General features: G+C 49.5%; 1 protein-coding gene across 1 annotated transcript; it reads right to left on the bottom strand.

Annotated features, from left to right (window-relative positions):
* Positions 1-5,727: 5,727 nt before the first annotated feature.
* On the bottom strand, positions 5,728-15,713 carry LOC308551765 (keratin, type II cytoskeletal 73; the record flags this gene model as incomplete). The annotated part of the gene is made up of 9 exons (XM_081126399.1): positions 5,728-5,978; positions 7,153-7,187; positions 8,132-8,352; positions 8,727-8,852; positions 11,093-11,257; positions 11,989-12,084; positions 12,750-12,810; positions 13,588-13,802; positions 15,267-15,713. The coding sequence occupies 9 exons, from the start codon at positions 15,711-15,713 to the stop codon at positions 5,728-5,730; spliced, it is 1,617 nt and encodes a 538-aa protein (XP_080982525.1).
* Between the last annotated feature and the right edge of the window lie 1,640 nt (positions 15,714-17,353).

Raw genomic sequence — 17,353 nt, 5'->3', positions numbered from 1 at the left:
CTCCAACTTAAGGTGCCTCCAATTCTTCTCTTAGAAACAGCCCCAGGTTGGAGTCTATTTCTTCACTGCTCAGTCTGAGTCCCAAGTGTGTGTCCCATTTCCCCCATCAGACTGGCAGCTCCCTGGATCAGTCTCCCCCTCCCCTGCTGCTCCCATGCTCGGCCCAGGCCTTGGCACCAGGGACATTCAGGACGAGTATGAAACCGACTGGAGCTTAGGGCGAGGCTCCTTGCTATGCCCTCTGCTGTACCCGGGAGCCTGGGCTCCCTGTGGGCCCTCACGGATGGAGTAGCCTGAGGGTGACTGGCTGACACAGCCTCCACCGAACCAATCACAGGGCATAATAACAGTGAAGGTGTTTACCCCTGGGGGAACAAGACTGTGGGGCATCGTGAGTGATGGGGATGGCACCAGCCACAGATGAGCAGATAGAGGAGTCTGGGGGAGCCTGCATGGGGAGGAAGCTGGGCCCCCTGTGCTGCCTAAGAAGAGATGCTATAGTTCACCCCCTTGGAGGAGGGGAGGGGCAATGTCAGTAAGCCTGGGTGACCAGCAGGCCCTTCAAGAAGCTCAAGGTTATGCTTTCCATTATTTCATGAAAAAATTTCTCCCTTCACCCATAATTTTATTTTATTTTTAATTTTTTAATTTTTTTAATATATCTTTATTGATTTCAGAGAGAGGAAAGGAGAGGGAGAGAACAAGATAGAAATATCAATGATGAGAGAGTCATTGATCAAGCCCGCAACCCGGGCATGTGCCCTGACCGGGAATCGAACCCCAATCGCCTGGATCCTAGGTCGACACTCAACAGCTGAGCCACGCCCGGCCGGGCTCACCCATAATTTTAGCCAGTTTTATTTTTCCTGCAAGCACAAGAAAGAGTTTATTAATTCTGGTCATTGATAATAGAAAAAATAAGAAGGGGATTAAAATTGAAACAGGAAAAACTTACATAGGATTGGCTGTCAAAGGGAGCCTCTGAAGTCTCCTTTTTTCTGGAAACTTTCTGAGGAACTGAAACATCCATCCGTCTGGGACCACACCACTTCTGCCCAGGGTTAGGGAACAAGTAAGATGACCTTTGCTTATCTCCCCAGGAGGGGTTGACTAGCTGGATGAATCAGGAATTCCTCACAACCCTCAAACCCAGCTCACCTTTCTCACAGATTATGAAGAGACAGTGACACATCAAGTTCCAGCAGAATCAGATGTGTGGGCAGATCAAAAGGTGACGGAAGCCTGAGAGGAAGGCTTCTCACTGCACCTGCCTCTCAGGCCCTTGGCGACCACCTCTGCCATTAGTGCTGGGTAACAGCAACCTTCTGACACCAGAGCTCAGCAACGTAAAGTAGAGAAAACCACTGTATTGAGGATTTGCAAATGTGTTGCCTATTATATTGGGTCTTTTTTGCCTGGAACACGAGTTCTTGGGAAATTGTTATGTATTATGTAGGGGAAATGTATAGGAGTGGATTCCATGATGGGTTAAAAAAGGTTAAAGGGACTTACTGCAAGACTTTTTAGAATCATTAATATGCTTCGTGATTTTTTAAAAAATTGATTTCAGAGAGAGGAAGAAAGATATAGAAGGATCAGTGAGGAGAGTCATTGATCAGCTGCCTCCTGCATGCTCCACCACTGGGGACCAAGCCTGCAATCCCAGCATGTGCCCTGACGGGGTATCGAACTGTGCCCTCCTGGTTCATAGTTTGATGCTCAACCACTGAGCCACGCCTGCCCGGCTATGCTTCGTGCTTTCTGCTGTGCAAAGAGTGCTGCTAAATTCAGTGTTTTCCACACACAGTGACTGGGAAGTAGAATTGTGAATAAGGTTTATTTTTTCCACTTTTTAATATTTTTGAATTTTCTAATATGATCATATAATATATTTATAAATCACTTATTTTTTTAAAAGCCAGTGACAAAAGGGAGGAAGGCTGTCCTAGTATCAGAAATAAAGGAATATATACTTAAAGAAACACTGAGCAAGTTATCTCCATTTCACCATAAATCAACTTAAATTTCCTGTATTCAAACATACTTACATCTCAAAACATGAAAGAGATCTGCATATAATGAATATACTATGCAGTCTGATATGCTTATGGCAATATGCCTAGGGTTACATTGTCAAAACCAAATGGAAGCTGTTTGCCTAAACTCGAGAGCATGTGCCAGCATCATCCTAGCACTGCTCAAGGGAGAAAGAATTCTCAGGCTGATGACCGATGTTATCTACCCTGAGGAAGGTTGTGCCCAAAACTACAAGTGCTCACCAAGTGTCCTTCTCTTCATATCCCAGCCTCCTTTGGGGTTCATTGGGAGACTGGGTCCAATTAAATGTGAATGGTATGGATATGGGTCACTTCTAGGGTGATGCAGTTAGCCCATGTGCCTCCTCCGTCTCTCTTTCCCCTGCTCCTGTAGCCTCGCAGAAGAGCCCAGGTCCTACTGGGCAAACCATTCAAGAGAGCTGCCCTAGCCTGCCTTGGACTGTGAGTGAGAAATAAACCTCTTTTTTATTAAGTTAAGCCACTGATATTTCAGGGTTTGTCTGTCAAGGCAGTCAATGCTAATTATCCAGATCTAAGCTTAGAAGTTGGATGGTAGAAATCTCTGTTAGTAGCCAGTGCTCTTCATCTGTAGTTCATGTTCATCACAGAAGCTTCTGGTCACTATTAGACCTTCTCTGCTTCCCTTCTCACTTAGTTCTTGGAAGAATAGTCTATCCTAGTAATGCTAAGAGTGATAAGAGTAACAGTGGTTTAACAGCATACTATGTGCCATTCACTGAATTAAATAATTCTCATACATTCTTTCATTAAATTTAATTCTCATGATAATTTTATGAAGAACTATTATTAACCCCTTTTACAGATGAGAAAACTGAGGCTCGTGAAGCAGAAGTATCTTGCCTAAATTACACAGTAAATGGCAGAGGAGGACTCCCAAGGTCTTAGCTTCTCCCACAAGCGCTGCAGCCCAAAATCCCAGCTCCTCAGCAGACTTGAAAGGGCCTCTGACGGGGCTGCTTCCTGCCTCCCCAGCTCCAGGTGCCGCCGCACCCCCCTCTCCACCTGCCGACCCGCCTCGGTCTCCACCTCGTGCCCAGCAATCATGACCTATTGTCACCATGCTAGGGCCTCTGGCTACAGTGCCCGCTCCCTCCTTTTGCCAGGTAGTAAGCTTTATCCTTTGCAAACTCTGCACGTGCTGCCTCCTCAGTCCAGGACCGAAGAACCCCACTCTCCTCTGCGCTGCTTCGGTGTCTTCTTTTGTTGCCAATATCTCACCACGTGGCACTTACGTTTATTATAGTTATGTCTCCATTAAGGGCATGGGCTAGGCTTATATGTCACTCTATCCCCAGCACTAGCACCTGCCAGGTACATGATAGATGACAATAGCGTTCACTGAACTGGCTTCAGCTTCTTCACTGACCCCAAGAGTATATTCCCTGAGGCTGTTCTGTCAGCCAGTTCTCCTACGGGCAGTGCGTCAACTGGCATGTTATTTATAATATTCTCTCTAAAGCTGGAATTTTGTGAATTGCTTTGCTGGCAGCTGAACACCTCTTTCAGTGAGCTAATGAAGTTAAGTCTGGGGTTTGTTGTTTTTTACCTGTAGCGCATCTGCAATGCAGCTCTGTGGCCAATTCATGCTCTTTCTCCCCCTCGTGCCTCTATTCTTTCAACACCCACACCCACCCCTCTCCTCTGGCAGCCATCAGCTTGTTCTCTACATCTATGGGTCTGCTTCTGCCTTGTTTTATTTATTCATTGTTTATTTTGTTAGGTTCTGCATATAAGTGAGATCATAATGGTATTTGTCTGTCTGACTTATTTCACTCAGCATGATACCCTCTAGGTCCATCCGTGTTGTCACAAAGGCAAGATTTCATTCTTTTTTATCGTTGCATAATATTCCAGTGTGAGTGTGAGTGTGTGTGTGTGTGCGTGTGTGTGTGTGTGTGCACCATATCTTCTTTATCCATCACCTATTGATGGACTGCTAGGTTGTTTTCATATCTTGGCTATTACTAGTACTATGGATGAATTCCCAGAAGCGGAATTGCTGGATCATATGGTAGCTCTATTTTTAATGTTTTGAGGAATCTCCATACTGTTTTCCACAGTGGCTGCACCAATTTACAATCCTTCCAACAGTGTTTGCAGGTTCCCTTTTCTGAAGTCACGTTTTTAAACCAAAAAGATTGAGGACAAGATTCTGTTTCCACTAACCTTTATTAAGCATGAACTTTGCACCAGGCATTGTAAACACACCCTTATATTGTCTCATTTTAGGCTGACAACAATCGAGGGGTATTATTCTGCTGATTTTATAGCTAAAGGAATGAAGCTCCAAAGGGTTGCGGGCTTTGCTCATGATCCCGGTTACTTGCAGAGTCTGAATCTAAATTCAAAGCTATTGACTTGAAGTCTAGGACTCTCTCTGGATCTACTGTGAGCCTGTTCAGGTGCCCCTGTGAGCCCAGCCTGAATGTGTGCCAGCCTTTCACTTGCTCTTTGTATCTTGTTGCATCCTGACAGCAGCAGCATGGCCTGGGGACCTATGAGAAATCTTCTGAGCACAGAATGGTTTGGAAGCTGTGGTGTGTGTAACAGAGGTGGCCCCATGTTTAAACACAACTCAGACACATATACATTCACATCCATACTCAACCCATTGAAACTTCCAAGGATCAAGAAAACATTGGTCATTATGTTAAAGAGAATCTACCTTTGGCCTTTTCCGGGAGAACAGCCATAACTTGAGCCCCAGGCTTCTGGAACTGGCCTTCTGCTACCTTTAGACAAGCTTGAAATCCTGCCAAAAGTTTTGGCTCCCTCTCCTTGCTGATAATCTAAATATTCTAAAGATTGCCCATTCACTGGAGCATTGGCCTAAGGAAAGTGTGGCTTAGAAGATGCATCTGTTGGTGATGGGAACAGAGATGAATCCTGAGTATCACAAAATTCAGTGGAGATGACAGTGGGATCCGGCAGTTGTGCAAGGATCTCTTTTATTCAGATCTAAAGGTAATTTGGGACTCTATGGAACACACTGGACCTCAGATGCCCCAGGCTCCAAGGTCATTGACCGCCACATATAGAAGAGACGTGGCCTGAGATGAGGATTCCCTTAGGAGAGAGAAGCATCCTGATCCTGCATGAGTTTTACAAGTTTATTGGTGAAACGCGGGAAGCAGGGAGTCAAGGTCTGAACAAGGATAGGAACCCACATACTGACAGCACAAATGCCTTCACTGACAGCACCAGCCTGCAGGGGTACTCCCGGCTATAGAATCTGCAGGGACCATGCAAGGTACAACTTACACCCAGGTGTTTCCCCTGAGCTGGGGTTGTTCTCACAGGAGACAGTTCTTACAGGTCTCTCAGTGGGTCTGCAATCCTATGTCCCCATGGAGTGCATGCCAAATAACTCCCTAAACCAGGGCATGGAAGGGGCAGCAGGAAGGGTTACCTTCGAGGAAAATCCTTCCTCTGCAAGGACATGGATTCAGGAAGGGGAGGCTGATTAGGAAGCTCCTTGGTACAGAGGCGGAAGGATGGGCCAGAATCCTGGTTTGACATTAAGACAGGCAGAGAAATAAAAGAGAGGAGATGCCAGTGGCAAAGAATACCAATAGGAAATGTGGCAGAGGAATTTCCTGGAGAAGGGAGTGCAGAGGAAACCAGGGCAAGGCGTCAGCTGTCTTTCTCTTTATCTTATGGTTTTCTTGGTGGGGGAACTCAGAGCTGAGGTCTTCCCAGGGGTGTCCTTGAATTCACTTGCACTCCCCAGCCTGGTCTTGGCCTCCCCACGAGGGCTGCAGTTTCCACTGCCAGTGACACAGCCTCCAGACAGCATGCTGTAGCCCACAGAGCTGGGCCGGTAGCCATAGGTGCCCGCACCGCTGAACCCAAAGCCGGCCCCTGCGCCAGGGGTCCCGCCTGTGGAGCTGCTGATGACCGCTGAGGAGAACGGAGGGAGGAGTAAGTGTGTGTCCCAGGAAAGGGGTAGCCCTAAGTCCCCTCCAACCTCCCAGTCCCGACTAACTTAAGCGTCTCCTCCTTGAGCAAATACTTCACATCAATCGTGAACTTGAGTTTAGTGAGACACACTCAATTCTTGAGCAGCTCAAGCACCAGGAGAAACAGCCCAGATCCCACAGGACCCCCAAATCCGGCAACTTCTTCTTTGAACAAACAGGAGTAGCAAGGACTTCCCCTGAAGAACAGATGATGCCCAAGCAAGCCTTGCATTTAGCTTTAGAAGACAATATTAATTTTTTTCGAAGAACTTCCTGATTGGTTGGTTTAGGGGCATTTTTGCTGACCTATCTTAGAAGGAGACCGAGCTGAGCCCAGTAGGGCCAGCATTAAAACTAGTGTGCTCAGTGAGTAGGTGCAGTTCTTCCTGCTCACGGCTTCCAGGCTTCCATTGTTTGAGAAAGCTGAGAGTTTCATCCCCACACAGGAGAGATTTCTGGGGGAAGAGGCTAATGGGAGAGGTTTCTGGGGGAAGGGGCCCATGGGAGAGGTTTCTGGGGGAAGGGGTTAATGGGAGAGGTTTCTGGGGGAAGGGGCTAATGGGAGAGGTTTCTGGGGGAAGGGGCCCATGGGAGAGGTTTCTGGGGGAAGGGGCTAATGGGAGAGGTTTCTGGGGGAAGGGGCCCATGGGAGAGGTTTCTGGGGGAAGGGGCTAATGGGAGAGGTTTCTGGGGGAAGGGGTCCATGGGAGAGATTTCTGGGGGAAGGGGCCCATGGGAGAGGTTTCTGGGGGAAGGGGCCCATGGGAGAGGTTTCTGGGGGAAGGGGCTAATGGGAGAGGTTTCTGGGGGAAGGGGCTAATGGGAGAGGTTTCTGGGGGAAGGGGCCCATGGGAGAGGTTTCTGGGGGAAGGGGCTAATGGGAGAGGTTTCTGGGGGAAGGGGCCCATGGGAGAGGTTTCTGGGGGAAAGGGCCAGTGTGAAAGGCCAGAATGTGATGCGAGCGGAAGCACAGGTCTCAGCAAGGGAGGTGATTACTACAATAGAGCTCTGATGGACTGAGCCAGGGCTGTCCCACAGGGTCCTGGAGGCAGGCACCCACTTAGTTTGCACTTGTTAATGGACTAAAACATTCCTCCAGGGAGTGAAATACTCACAGATGCTCACAGAGTTGGTGTACTCTCCAGACATCCTGCACAGAGAGAAAAGCATAGGTGACTCTCCATCACAGGGAATCCGCTGCCCTCACCACGGCCTGAGACCCTCAGCCAGACTAGCTCATGTCCAGGCGCCCACCACACGTGAGTGTCTCTAAGCATCTCCCTCTCCACCCTCAGTCTGCTCTCCCCACTTAGAGACCTATGAACTTGCAACCTTGGAGCCCCCAGTAGCAACACCATCTCCAGGGACCCTCCTGCCAAGTTTCTCCTTAGCCCACTTTTTCATTCCTACAGCCTGAATAAGTCCATGTGGAAATATGAGCATCAGGAGTTGCCACTAGGGGACTAGCTGGATGATTTTAGGACCAGTAACTTGTCCTCTCCAGGTCTTATGTGTAAAATGGTGCTAAATTAGAACAGGGTTTTTAAACATCAGTGCTTCATGCACCATCTTCCCAAGTGTTGCTACGACCATGTACAACTCATACTGTTATACAGCTAGTATTTTCCATTGACTCTGCCTTTTATAACAAAAAGATGCTTCTCTTAAAAGGAAGTTTTATATCACCAGGATAAATAGACAACCAGTACCTACTACCTGACCAAACAAGAACAAAACAGTATGCGTAAAAATAAATATAATAAAAATTAAACAATTTAAAAAATTTTTTTGCTGGATGTGTGGTCTGCCCAGAGACTGAACCTGGATCTGCACTCTTTATAAATAGGGATACTCGCAAGTGGCAGGTATCATGCTGAGCACCATGCTGAGCCTTTCTCCAGACTGAAGACTAGGAGAACTATAAAGAAAATCTCCGTCATCTGATCGTGTGCTGTTTCAGGCTGTAATTGAGGGTGACCTGAAAAGTATCTCCAGTCCCTCCAGCAGCCTGCCCCTCACACTCTGGGATACTGAGTCAGAGGATTCTAGAAATTCTTCCAGCTCTAACATTCTACAATCCCTCCCATCACCCACCTGCACTCCTCGCCCTCCAGCAGCTTGCGGTAGGTGGCGATCTCGATGTCCAGGGCCAGCTTCAGGCTCATGAGCTCCTGGTACTCCCTCAGCATGCGGGCCAGCTCCTCCTTGGCCTGGTGCAGGGCAGCCTCCAGCTCGTCCAGCTTGGCCCGGGCGTCCTTCAGGGCACAGTCACCCCGCTGCTCAGCATCGGCGATGGCTGTCTCCAGGTTGGAGCACTGAGGGCCAGGAGGTAGCATCCCCCTGAGTTCTAAGGCACTCTGAGCCTCACTTCACCCCCAGTTTGCTCACAGTGGTTGTACCCTCCTCTCTCCTGACCCAGTTCCTAGAGCAAAGCTGCATCCATGGTGTTGGAGTCTGCCAGCCCGGGACTGGGAGGGGTGGTGTCCTCAGCCCCTTGGCTTTCTGAAAAGATCCTTCCAATTATTCCCAATCTTCAGATGGAGGCTAAGTGTGGGGAATGAGAGGAAGGGCTCCATTTGAGGAAGGGGGTTCTGAGATGGAGAACCAAAAGGAGGAGCATGGGGAAGTTGTGTGATGGGCAGTTCACCCCTCTTAGGGAGTGAGCCAGGATCCCCTAAAGCCCCTTCACCTGCTTCTTCACATTCTCAATCTCCGAGCGCAGCCTTTGGATGAGGCGGGTCAGCTCTGAGATCTCGTTCTTGGTGTGTTTGAGGTCATCCCCGTGCCGACCAGCTGCCAGCTGGAGCTCCTGGAACTAGGGGGACAGAGACCAAAGCAGGGACCTTGACTCAGGACCTGGCATGCTGTGTCTTTGCCTAGGGAGTGTGGCAGGGTGGGTAGGGGTCTCCAACTTCACCAGGCCTATCTGTAGCGTCCCACTCAATGATTGGATTTATTTACTCTCCTTAAGCACAGTTGATCTCACTGATGGTTAGATTTGGCCATAAAGACTGTTGAAAGTCCCATACCCTCCACACTAAAACTTTATAACACTTAACCCCAATTATAGTACTCCTCTGCCTCTCACCCTTCAGAGTCAAAGTCAAATTCAAACTCCTAGTATGGCATCAAGATGCTTTGAGATCAGGCATCCACCAGCCTCTCCAGACTCATTCCTCACAGCCCCTGCCCATCGCCTACCTAGCTCTCCATCTGTGCCAAACAGTTCCATGTTCCCTAATGTCCCACATGCTCTCGAGGCTCTGAGTCTTTGCATGAATCTCTCCCTCCACCTGGAAAACCATTCCCTATCCATCCCACCTTGCTCCCTAGCTAGCTCCAACTCAGTCAGTACAGAATCACTTCCTGCAGAAGCCTCCCAGATCCCCTGGTTGGGTGCACTTCTGTCCCCATAGGACCTGCCACACCAGTGCATAGGTCTTACCACACTGGACTAGATCTGAGAAACTACCTTATCTAAAGAATTATCTCCCCACCCACAACTTTCTATGTCTTTACCATCAGACTCAGAATGAGTGGAAGGCAGGGACCTTTTTTATTTTTTATTTCTGAATTCCTGGTACCTAGCACAGTACCTGGCTGGTGTTCAAAAGAGGTCTGATTGATAAATAAATGAATGAACCAAAGAGGGAGCTGATGAGCTGCCCATCTGTATTTTCTGTGACTTCCTTCCCTTCATGGTTTAGCTGGGCCCCAGGCTACTGGCAGTCTTGCTGGACATAGAAGAACATTTTGTGTATGAGTTTTGGAGATAAATTTAGCTATATACCAACACAACTCGTCATAAATTTTGGATCATCTACTAATTTGGGATTATTCCCACCTTTGAAGTCATCCATTAGATAATCAATAGAAACTATTCCATTACTACCCCAGAATTTGGCTTAAAGGAAACACATGACATTCAGACATCTCTGGTGGCTATGTGTTGCCTGTCTCTGTCCCTGGGTGCTTGGTCTTGCCAGTTGTCTCATATCAGATCCCAGCATTGCCCTAGATTCAGGATCCTCTTAAAGGTGCCAGGACTCTGGATAGCAGGGTTCTTCTCTCTGTGCTCCCATGTTTTATCTTTGGGGATAATCTTAGGACAAAAACACTATGGCAGGACAGGTGGCCTTCTCTTGCTTCTCTGCCAGGGTGTGTCAGCACACGACCTCCCCACACTCTGACCAGGACAGAAGCACTAACTCCCCCTGTTCTGACACCAGGCAGTCTCCTGAGTGGTTAAGCCACACAGCCATCCCTGACCTTGGCTTGCAGCAGAAGTGTAGAGGGATTTGGGGGTTGGGGACTTGAGTTGGAACCTTTATCGAGAAGCCACAGCCTGTGGTTATCTCCCAGGCTATGAAAACCTCCCTTCCTCCAACCCCTGAGGGCCAAATCTTTCTGTCCCAAAAGTAGCAAGGAAGTAGGGGGATGAACAAGATAAAGTCTTGAGTATGGATGGATTTCCCTTGAGAAGGAGCCCGATAAACAGCAAGGAACAACTAGGGAGTTGCTGTCTAGATCTGAGAAACTACCTTATCTAAAGAATTATCTCCCCACCCACAACCCATTAGAGGAGTTAAGATCTAAGGAACTCAAACACCCCCTTTATTCTTAGAGTTGGACTTGAATGAAAAGGTAGGGATTACCTAATCTCATATCACACTGAAGAGACCCCCTAATTTATTATAATTAACAAGGGAGTTGAGATGCTAACTACCTACGTTTTCCTCCTTCTGAGACTCAGTTCAAAATTCTACCTGCAGAAGTTGTTCCTGATCTGCCCCGTCTGATCCTAGTTCCCTAACCTCTGTCTCCCCGTGTTCATGACTTTGTACCACACTCACTTGCACTGAGCTCTGTGTGTCCTCCCATGGCTGCCATAATCTAAGTGGGTCCTAAAGACAAAATGTCATCTTCTCCTCCCTTTGGGTTTCCCCCAGTGCCAGGGTGAGGGTCATGCTCCCAGCCAGTGTGTGGGCCATGGTGGGCCATGGGACTGGACGAGAGGCCTCGGAACACGTGACTCTGGGAGGTGTGCAGCCTCACCTTGGTCTGGTACAGGGACTCAGCCTCAGCCTTGCTCTTCAGGGCAATGTCCTCATACTGGGCGCGGACCTCATTGATGATGCTGTCTAGGTCCAGGTTCCGGTTGTTGTCCATGGACAGGATGACAGATGTGTCACTGATGTGGGACTGAATCTGAGCAATCTCCTGAATGAGAAACAAGGAAGCATGAAATGTCTTTTGTGAGTAGAGGAAGAGACCAAGGTGATGGCCCTATCCCAGGAGGGGAGTCCCCAAACCCTCCCAAACAGTTGCAGCTGCATTCTCCAAAGCTTATAAAAATGGAGCTCCCCAGCCCAGAGGTTCCAACACCATACCCAAAAACTGCTAAGTAGGCTTAAAGCAGCCCAAGTAGAAAATAGCCCACGTGTCTGTCACCTGAGACTGGTCAGAAGTAGAGAAGGTGGAGGAGAAACAGCCTGGACACCACACAAGAGACACTAAGGACACAGGAGCCCACAGATGCTTGGCCAACAGGCTGAGGCTTGAAGCCAGATGGTCACAAAGGCAGTAGAAAGGGTTTGAGGACTCTCCACCCCCATCACCAGGGATTCCTGACCAAGATCCAAGGAAATGCCCCAAGTGGCAGAAAGAAGATAGGCAAAAATGAGAATGTGTTCCACTGAAGGTCAGTGGGAACCCCTTAAGGACCCACGGCTTCCTGGATGTGAGAGCGGGACACTGGAGGCCAGGCTGGAACTGATGGCACCCATCATTTGGAGGTATAAGGATAGATGTCACTCTTGCCTTTGATCTACAAAGCTCCCAGCATCCAAATACCGGAGATCTCCTGGGCTCTTAAAGTTACTGATGAGTAAATAACTGCTCATTCACATCTGTCCTTCCAGAAGACAGAGCTGGGGGGGGGGGAGCCTTACCCCCTCATACAGACACTTGAAGAACTTGATCTCTCCATCCAGGGCATCCACCTTGGCCTGAAGCTCCACCTTGCTCATATAAGCTGCATCCACATCCTAAGGGAATCCAGAGAGCCCCTGATGTCGTCCTTCTTCAAACCCAGACAGCATTCGCCTGGGAACTGGCACCCCAGCACCAGCTCTGTGACGAGCTGCCTTAGGGAATGGAGTCAAGACCCAGGGGGCAGGAACCTGACTTCCACCCAGGACTCACTGTGAGACCTTAAACAAGTTCCTGGTGCCTCTGAACTCCTTCTGCTCCATCCAAAAATGGAGTAATTTTACTGCCTCTATTTCTCAACAAGAAGGTATGGGAGAGAGCCCTGTCCTGCTCCCCCACCTCCCCACAGTCTGTCATTTAGCAGTCAGAGCCCAGTGCAACCACGGCAATTTGCCAGAATCAGGAAGAGTTGGAAGGTAGCCTGTAGCCCCTCTTAAAGCATATCCTGTTACCAAAACCAAAGTGGGCATGATCTGGGGATTGACTATCCATGTCTGGGCTCCTGCCCATTTACACAAAACATAGGGACTGACAAAGTGATGTGCTCTAGATAAACAACAAGGTGTCCCAACATGTCCCTAGCAGCAAATCCCTCCATCTGGCGCTTCTGCTCCAAGCCCTTGTAGGGAGCACAGACCTCAGTCTCCTCTCCGATGTCACCTCCCCCGCCCTACACACTCCACTCCCTGGGTGGCCAAGGGATAATGCACCCCCTCCTCACCTTCTTAAGCACCACAAACTCATTCTCAGCAGTTGTGCGCTTGTTTATTTCCTCCTCATACCTGCAGGAAAAGTGACACAATGAGCAGGACGTGTGTGTGTGTGTGTGTGTGTGTGTGTGTGTGTGTGTGTTCTCATCTTGAAAAGAGAAAGAAGATGCTCATGTTGCGTATCTTTTAACAGGTATTATTCTACATCTTTGCAAATCTGTCCAACTCGAGGCTATCTGTGGGCAGGGTTTAAAGCAATCCCCTCCCAGGGCCAGGTGGCCGGATGGTTTGGGATCTAGATTTCCTCTGCTGCCTGGAGAGTGAGTAGGTTCTTCTTCCTCCCACTCAGTGTCCAAATCACATGAACATTCTGCTGCCCTTTTCAGCCACGATTCCTTTGTCACCCAGCTGTGTGACACCCTTACAATAACTCCACCTCATATCCAAGCATGAGTTCCAAGGTAGCCAGAACTGTCCCCTGGGGAAGGAAGAAGAAGCATGGCCTAAATATCCAGGACCTGAGGGAAATAAGAAAGGAAGCCCAACAGAAATCCCAGCTCCCTGTTATGCCAGGTAGTTTTCTTGGAACTTAGAGGCAAAACGAGTGAGCTCGGGAACCAATAGGCTGTGGTGGGGTAGGCACACTTGAGGTTTCTCAAATGGGGAGAGGCGAGAATGTGCCCAGGAGGTGGTTGCCTGTCAGGAAAGTCTTCTCCAAGCAGAAGAGGTCAAGATGGGCCACTCCCACCTGAGCTCAATGCTCCTGAGGCCAGAGGCAGATGTCTCAGTGCAGGCTGGGAAAGCCCAGCCCAGGAGGTGGTCAGCCTGGGGAGCAGGATTCCAGCTCACCTCTTCTTGTAGTCCTCCACCACGTCCCGCATGTTCCTCAGCTCCGAGTCCAGCCTCACCCTGTCCCCGGACAGCGTCTCCAGCTGCTTCCGCAGGGTGCTGATATAGCCCTCCAGGATGGGCTCCAGGTTGTTCTTGCAGTTGTTCAGGTCCAGCTGCTGCAGCAGCTCCCACTTGGTCTCCAGCACCTGGTTCTGCTGCTCCAGGAACCGCACCTGGAACCCAGATCAACAGACACTCAGTCATGGGGAAAGGCTGTGGGGTTTCCTTTCCCGGATGGTAGCTGTGCTCTCTTATGCTGCATTAGCGTAAAGGGTAAGTAAGCCTCATGCTCCTCCTCGCCCAGGCCCTTTGTCTGACTGAAAGGTTCTCTTTCTGGGAGCAGCCTCTATGATCAGGAGGGGCCTCAACATCTTCATTTTCCCTGCACCGGTCCAATGCCCGTGGTCAGCCTGGGCCAGTGCTGTAAGGCAAGTCCTTAGACATGTAAACTGGCCTGAACTGGCCTCATACTCTTGGGTGGCTCTGCTCAGACCCAGTGGCCCAACCTATGCTCTGCCTACTCTCTGTCTCCTTGGTCATGGCCTTTCCCAGCCCAGCCAAAGGTTGGTGCTCAGCTGACCTGGGGCCTCAGCCCCTCCTATGTTGCTTTCTTGTCCAACTTTCTATGACCTCAGAGCATTCCCCAGCATTCTCAAGTGGCAGCCTATCAACATGCCATTCCCTGCAGAAAACCCTCTGGTGCTTCCACATCACCTACAGAGTCAAGTCCAAATTCCTTCTTATGCTCTTCACAATGTGGTCAGCTCCTCTGCCACCATTCACCTGGCCCACACATGAACCCAGGTGTCCCGCTCTCCAGACAAGCCCCATGCTGCATGTGACTGCTCCTTCTCCCTGAGTTACCTTTCTCCACCTCTGTCTGGCAAATTCCTGCTCAGGCTTGACCACCCTACCTCACTGTCACCTTTAGGAAGCGTCCCCTACACCCTGAAGCTCAGTAAGTGTCCTTCCCAAGACACTCCTGCCCTTTTGTTCATCAGTGGCTCTCAAACTCAAGTGTGACCCTGGGGGCTTGTTAGAGATGCACATTCTCAGGCCCCACCCCCAGAGTTTGTGGTTCAGTGGGCATGAGGTGGGCCTGAGAATGTGCATTTCTAATGAGTGCCTAGGTGATGCTGATGCTGCCAGTTCAGGGACCACTTTGGGGAACCTCTACTCCAGTGCACTGCTGATCCCCATGTGCCTCACCCTATAGTCTGGATGTATTACAGGCTATGACTCTGTCTTCTGACCAGAGTCTGAGCTGGTCCGGGTCCCAAGAGAAGGGGAACTGGGCCTTATGGCATTCTAGACATCCTAGGCTGCCATGGGCCTGTCCTTTTTCTGGCTTCTAAGATTCACACATCATCAATCTCCTCCTTCTCAACTCATCCCACTTTCCTTGCCTCCAGGAGACCTTCTCAGACTAAGCTTTCTAGCTCCTCCCACCCCTCCGGCCATCTCATTTCTCAGCATTGGTGTCCAGGGTTTGTCCAGTTCTTCCCTGCCCTGTTTTTGGCTGTGTCTGCATCCTGGGGGGTGACCTGCTTTCCTCTACCTAAGACAGGGAGCCCCGAGGGCAGTGAAAGTGGAAGGAAGAAGGGGCTCTGTACTCAGCTTTCTCCAGAAAGTCTCACCTTGTCGATGAAGGAGGCGAACTTGTTGTTCAGAGTCTTGATCTGCTCCCTCTCCTGGGCGCGCACTTTCTGGATCTCAGGGTCCAGCTCCACGTTGAGGGGGGCCAGAAGGCTCTTGTTGATGGTGACCTGAGGGATGCCACCTGGAGGGCACACAGACGGACACGTAGGCCCCAGGGCCACACTGCCAAACATGCTGCCAGCAAAACCACTGGCCCGGCTTCGGCCAAACCCATAGCTCCCTGTCCGCCCACTGCTGCTGGTGACGTTGAAGGAGATGCTCCGGGCACCCCCCAGGCTGTAGAGGCTCCGACTGCCAAAGCCCCCACTGAGCCCTTTGCACCCTGCCCGGTAGGAGGGCGAGCTGCCCCCTGAGAGCACAGCCGAGCAGCCGCTGAAGCCCCCCTTGGTAGCAGCTCCCGACTTGCAGGCGAATTGGCGGCTCATGCTGGAAAGGCCAGAGAGCTGGAATAAGAAGCTAATCCTTAGCTGAGATAGATGCAAGTCACCAGGCTGCGATCTTGGTCTCCCTCTTTATAGGGCTCGAGAGGGAGCCACTGCCCTAATTTGTGGGTTTAGTTTGCCTGGGAGCAAGGAATCATTTTCTCCCAACAAAATTAGAGATATCAGGTAAATAACTTGAAAACCCTCAAAGTGATGGGTTTGCAAGCTTTGCTCGTGTAATTTGAGTCTTATCTAATCAACACAGGGTGTTTAACCTGGCCAAAGTATCCCTAGAAAGATCTTGGCTGGGAGGTTTGTCACAGACTCAATTGCCCTTCCCCAGAGAGTGGGGAAGGGAGGGGGTAGATTGCGGAGGTGCAGAGGGGAGACCTTTAATTGACAGTGTCATCTGTGAGAGATCTCACAGCTGTACCAGCATCAGATGGGCTGCTTCAGGGACCGCTTTTATGTGGTTAGGAAGAGACTCCGCAGCCAAGTTTCCCAGGGTTCCTGGAGGCAGTTCTCATGGTGGCCAGGACCATGGGCAATGAGCCAGGAGTAGGAATCCAACCCAGCCCTGCTGCCAGCCCCTGTTGTGGCCTCCAAGGCAGATCTCCTGCTCCTCTGTGTTGGCCAGGCTGCCCTGCACACACTGACGTTGCTCCTGCCTCTCCTCACCACCCTCACCCTTCACCTTGAAATAATGGTATTGCCACCATTTGTGGTGGCTGACATTGGTGCTTTACAGCATTAAGAAATTCTCAGCATATAGAAGCTCATTTAATCCATTTGACCTGGGGAGGAGCTGTGATGGTCCACATTTTACAGATGGGAAAACCAAGCCTCAGACAGTTGAGGACAGCGAACATTTCATGAGCCTTCTTTGCATGAATTCCGAAGGATGCAAACACCCAACATAACCTAGGCCCCAGCCTTGAGGAACTCCCTTGGCTGGGCTCTGTCTCCATTCAGAAGGGCCTTACTATGCAGGCCTTACTTGTCTGTCCAGCCAGACAGACAGCCATTCACTTGCTCATTCATTCACCCATCCACTCATTTAACAAACTTTTATTGAGGGCTGACTCTGTTCCGGGTACCGTCCTAGGCTCTGGGGTCATCAGTTAATAAGACAGAAACCTACTTCACCATTTCAGGTGGAGGGCAAACACTTAGATTTCATTAGATCGTTGACATTACCAAAGTATTCCCAATTCCCAAATATATTCACAGTACATAATTTCCTCCATAAAAATGCCATTACTTCACTAGCCAGAGTGCTGGAACGAATAGTTCACCAATCCCTCTTGTCTATTTCTGCAGAGATGATGCCCTATGCTGTATTATACTGTATATCCTAACACAGTAGCATTCTACCTCTAATGTTTTTCATATATAAAACAGCTATTTTCTAGTTAAGAATAATCATTTTCTTAGTCTCAGTTTTGCTACCAGCAATGTCACTTGGCAATCTTTTCAGTCTTTTTTCATTAGACACAAGGATTTATCCCTTTGCAATTTCTTCATAAGGCACCAGTTAAGGTCAACAAAGCTGTGCTGTGAAGATGATGCTGTGTTCCAGCCAGAATCACTCCTTAATTGACTCTTTTCAGCACTCCAGAGTTGAGGGAGACTTGAGTCAGACC

Source organism: Miniopterus schreibersii (assembly GCF_964146895.1).
Source record: "Miniopterus schreibersii genome assembly, chromosome: 2".
In the NCBI taxonomy this organism is placed as follows: Eukaryota; Metazoa; Chordata; class Mammalia; order Chiroptera; family Miniopteridae; genus Miniopterus; species Miniopterus schreibersii.
The sequence above is the reverse complement of the archived record's forward strand: the minus strand, read 5'-3'. Positions and strand labels throughout refer to the sequence as shown.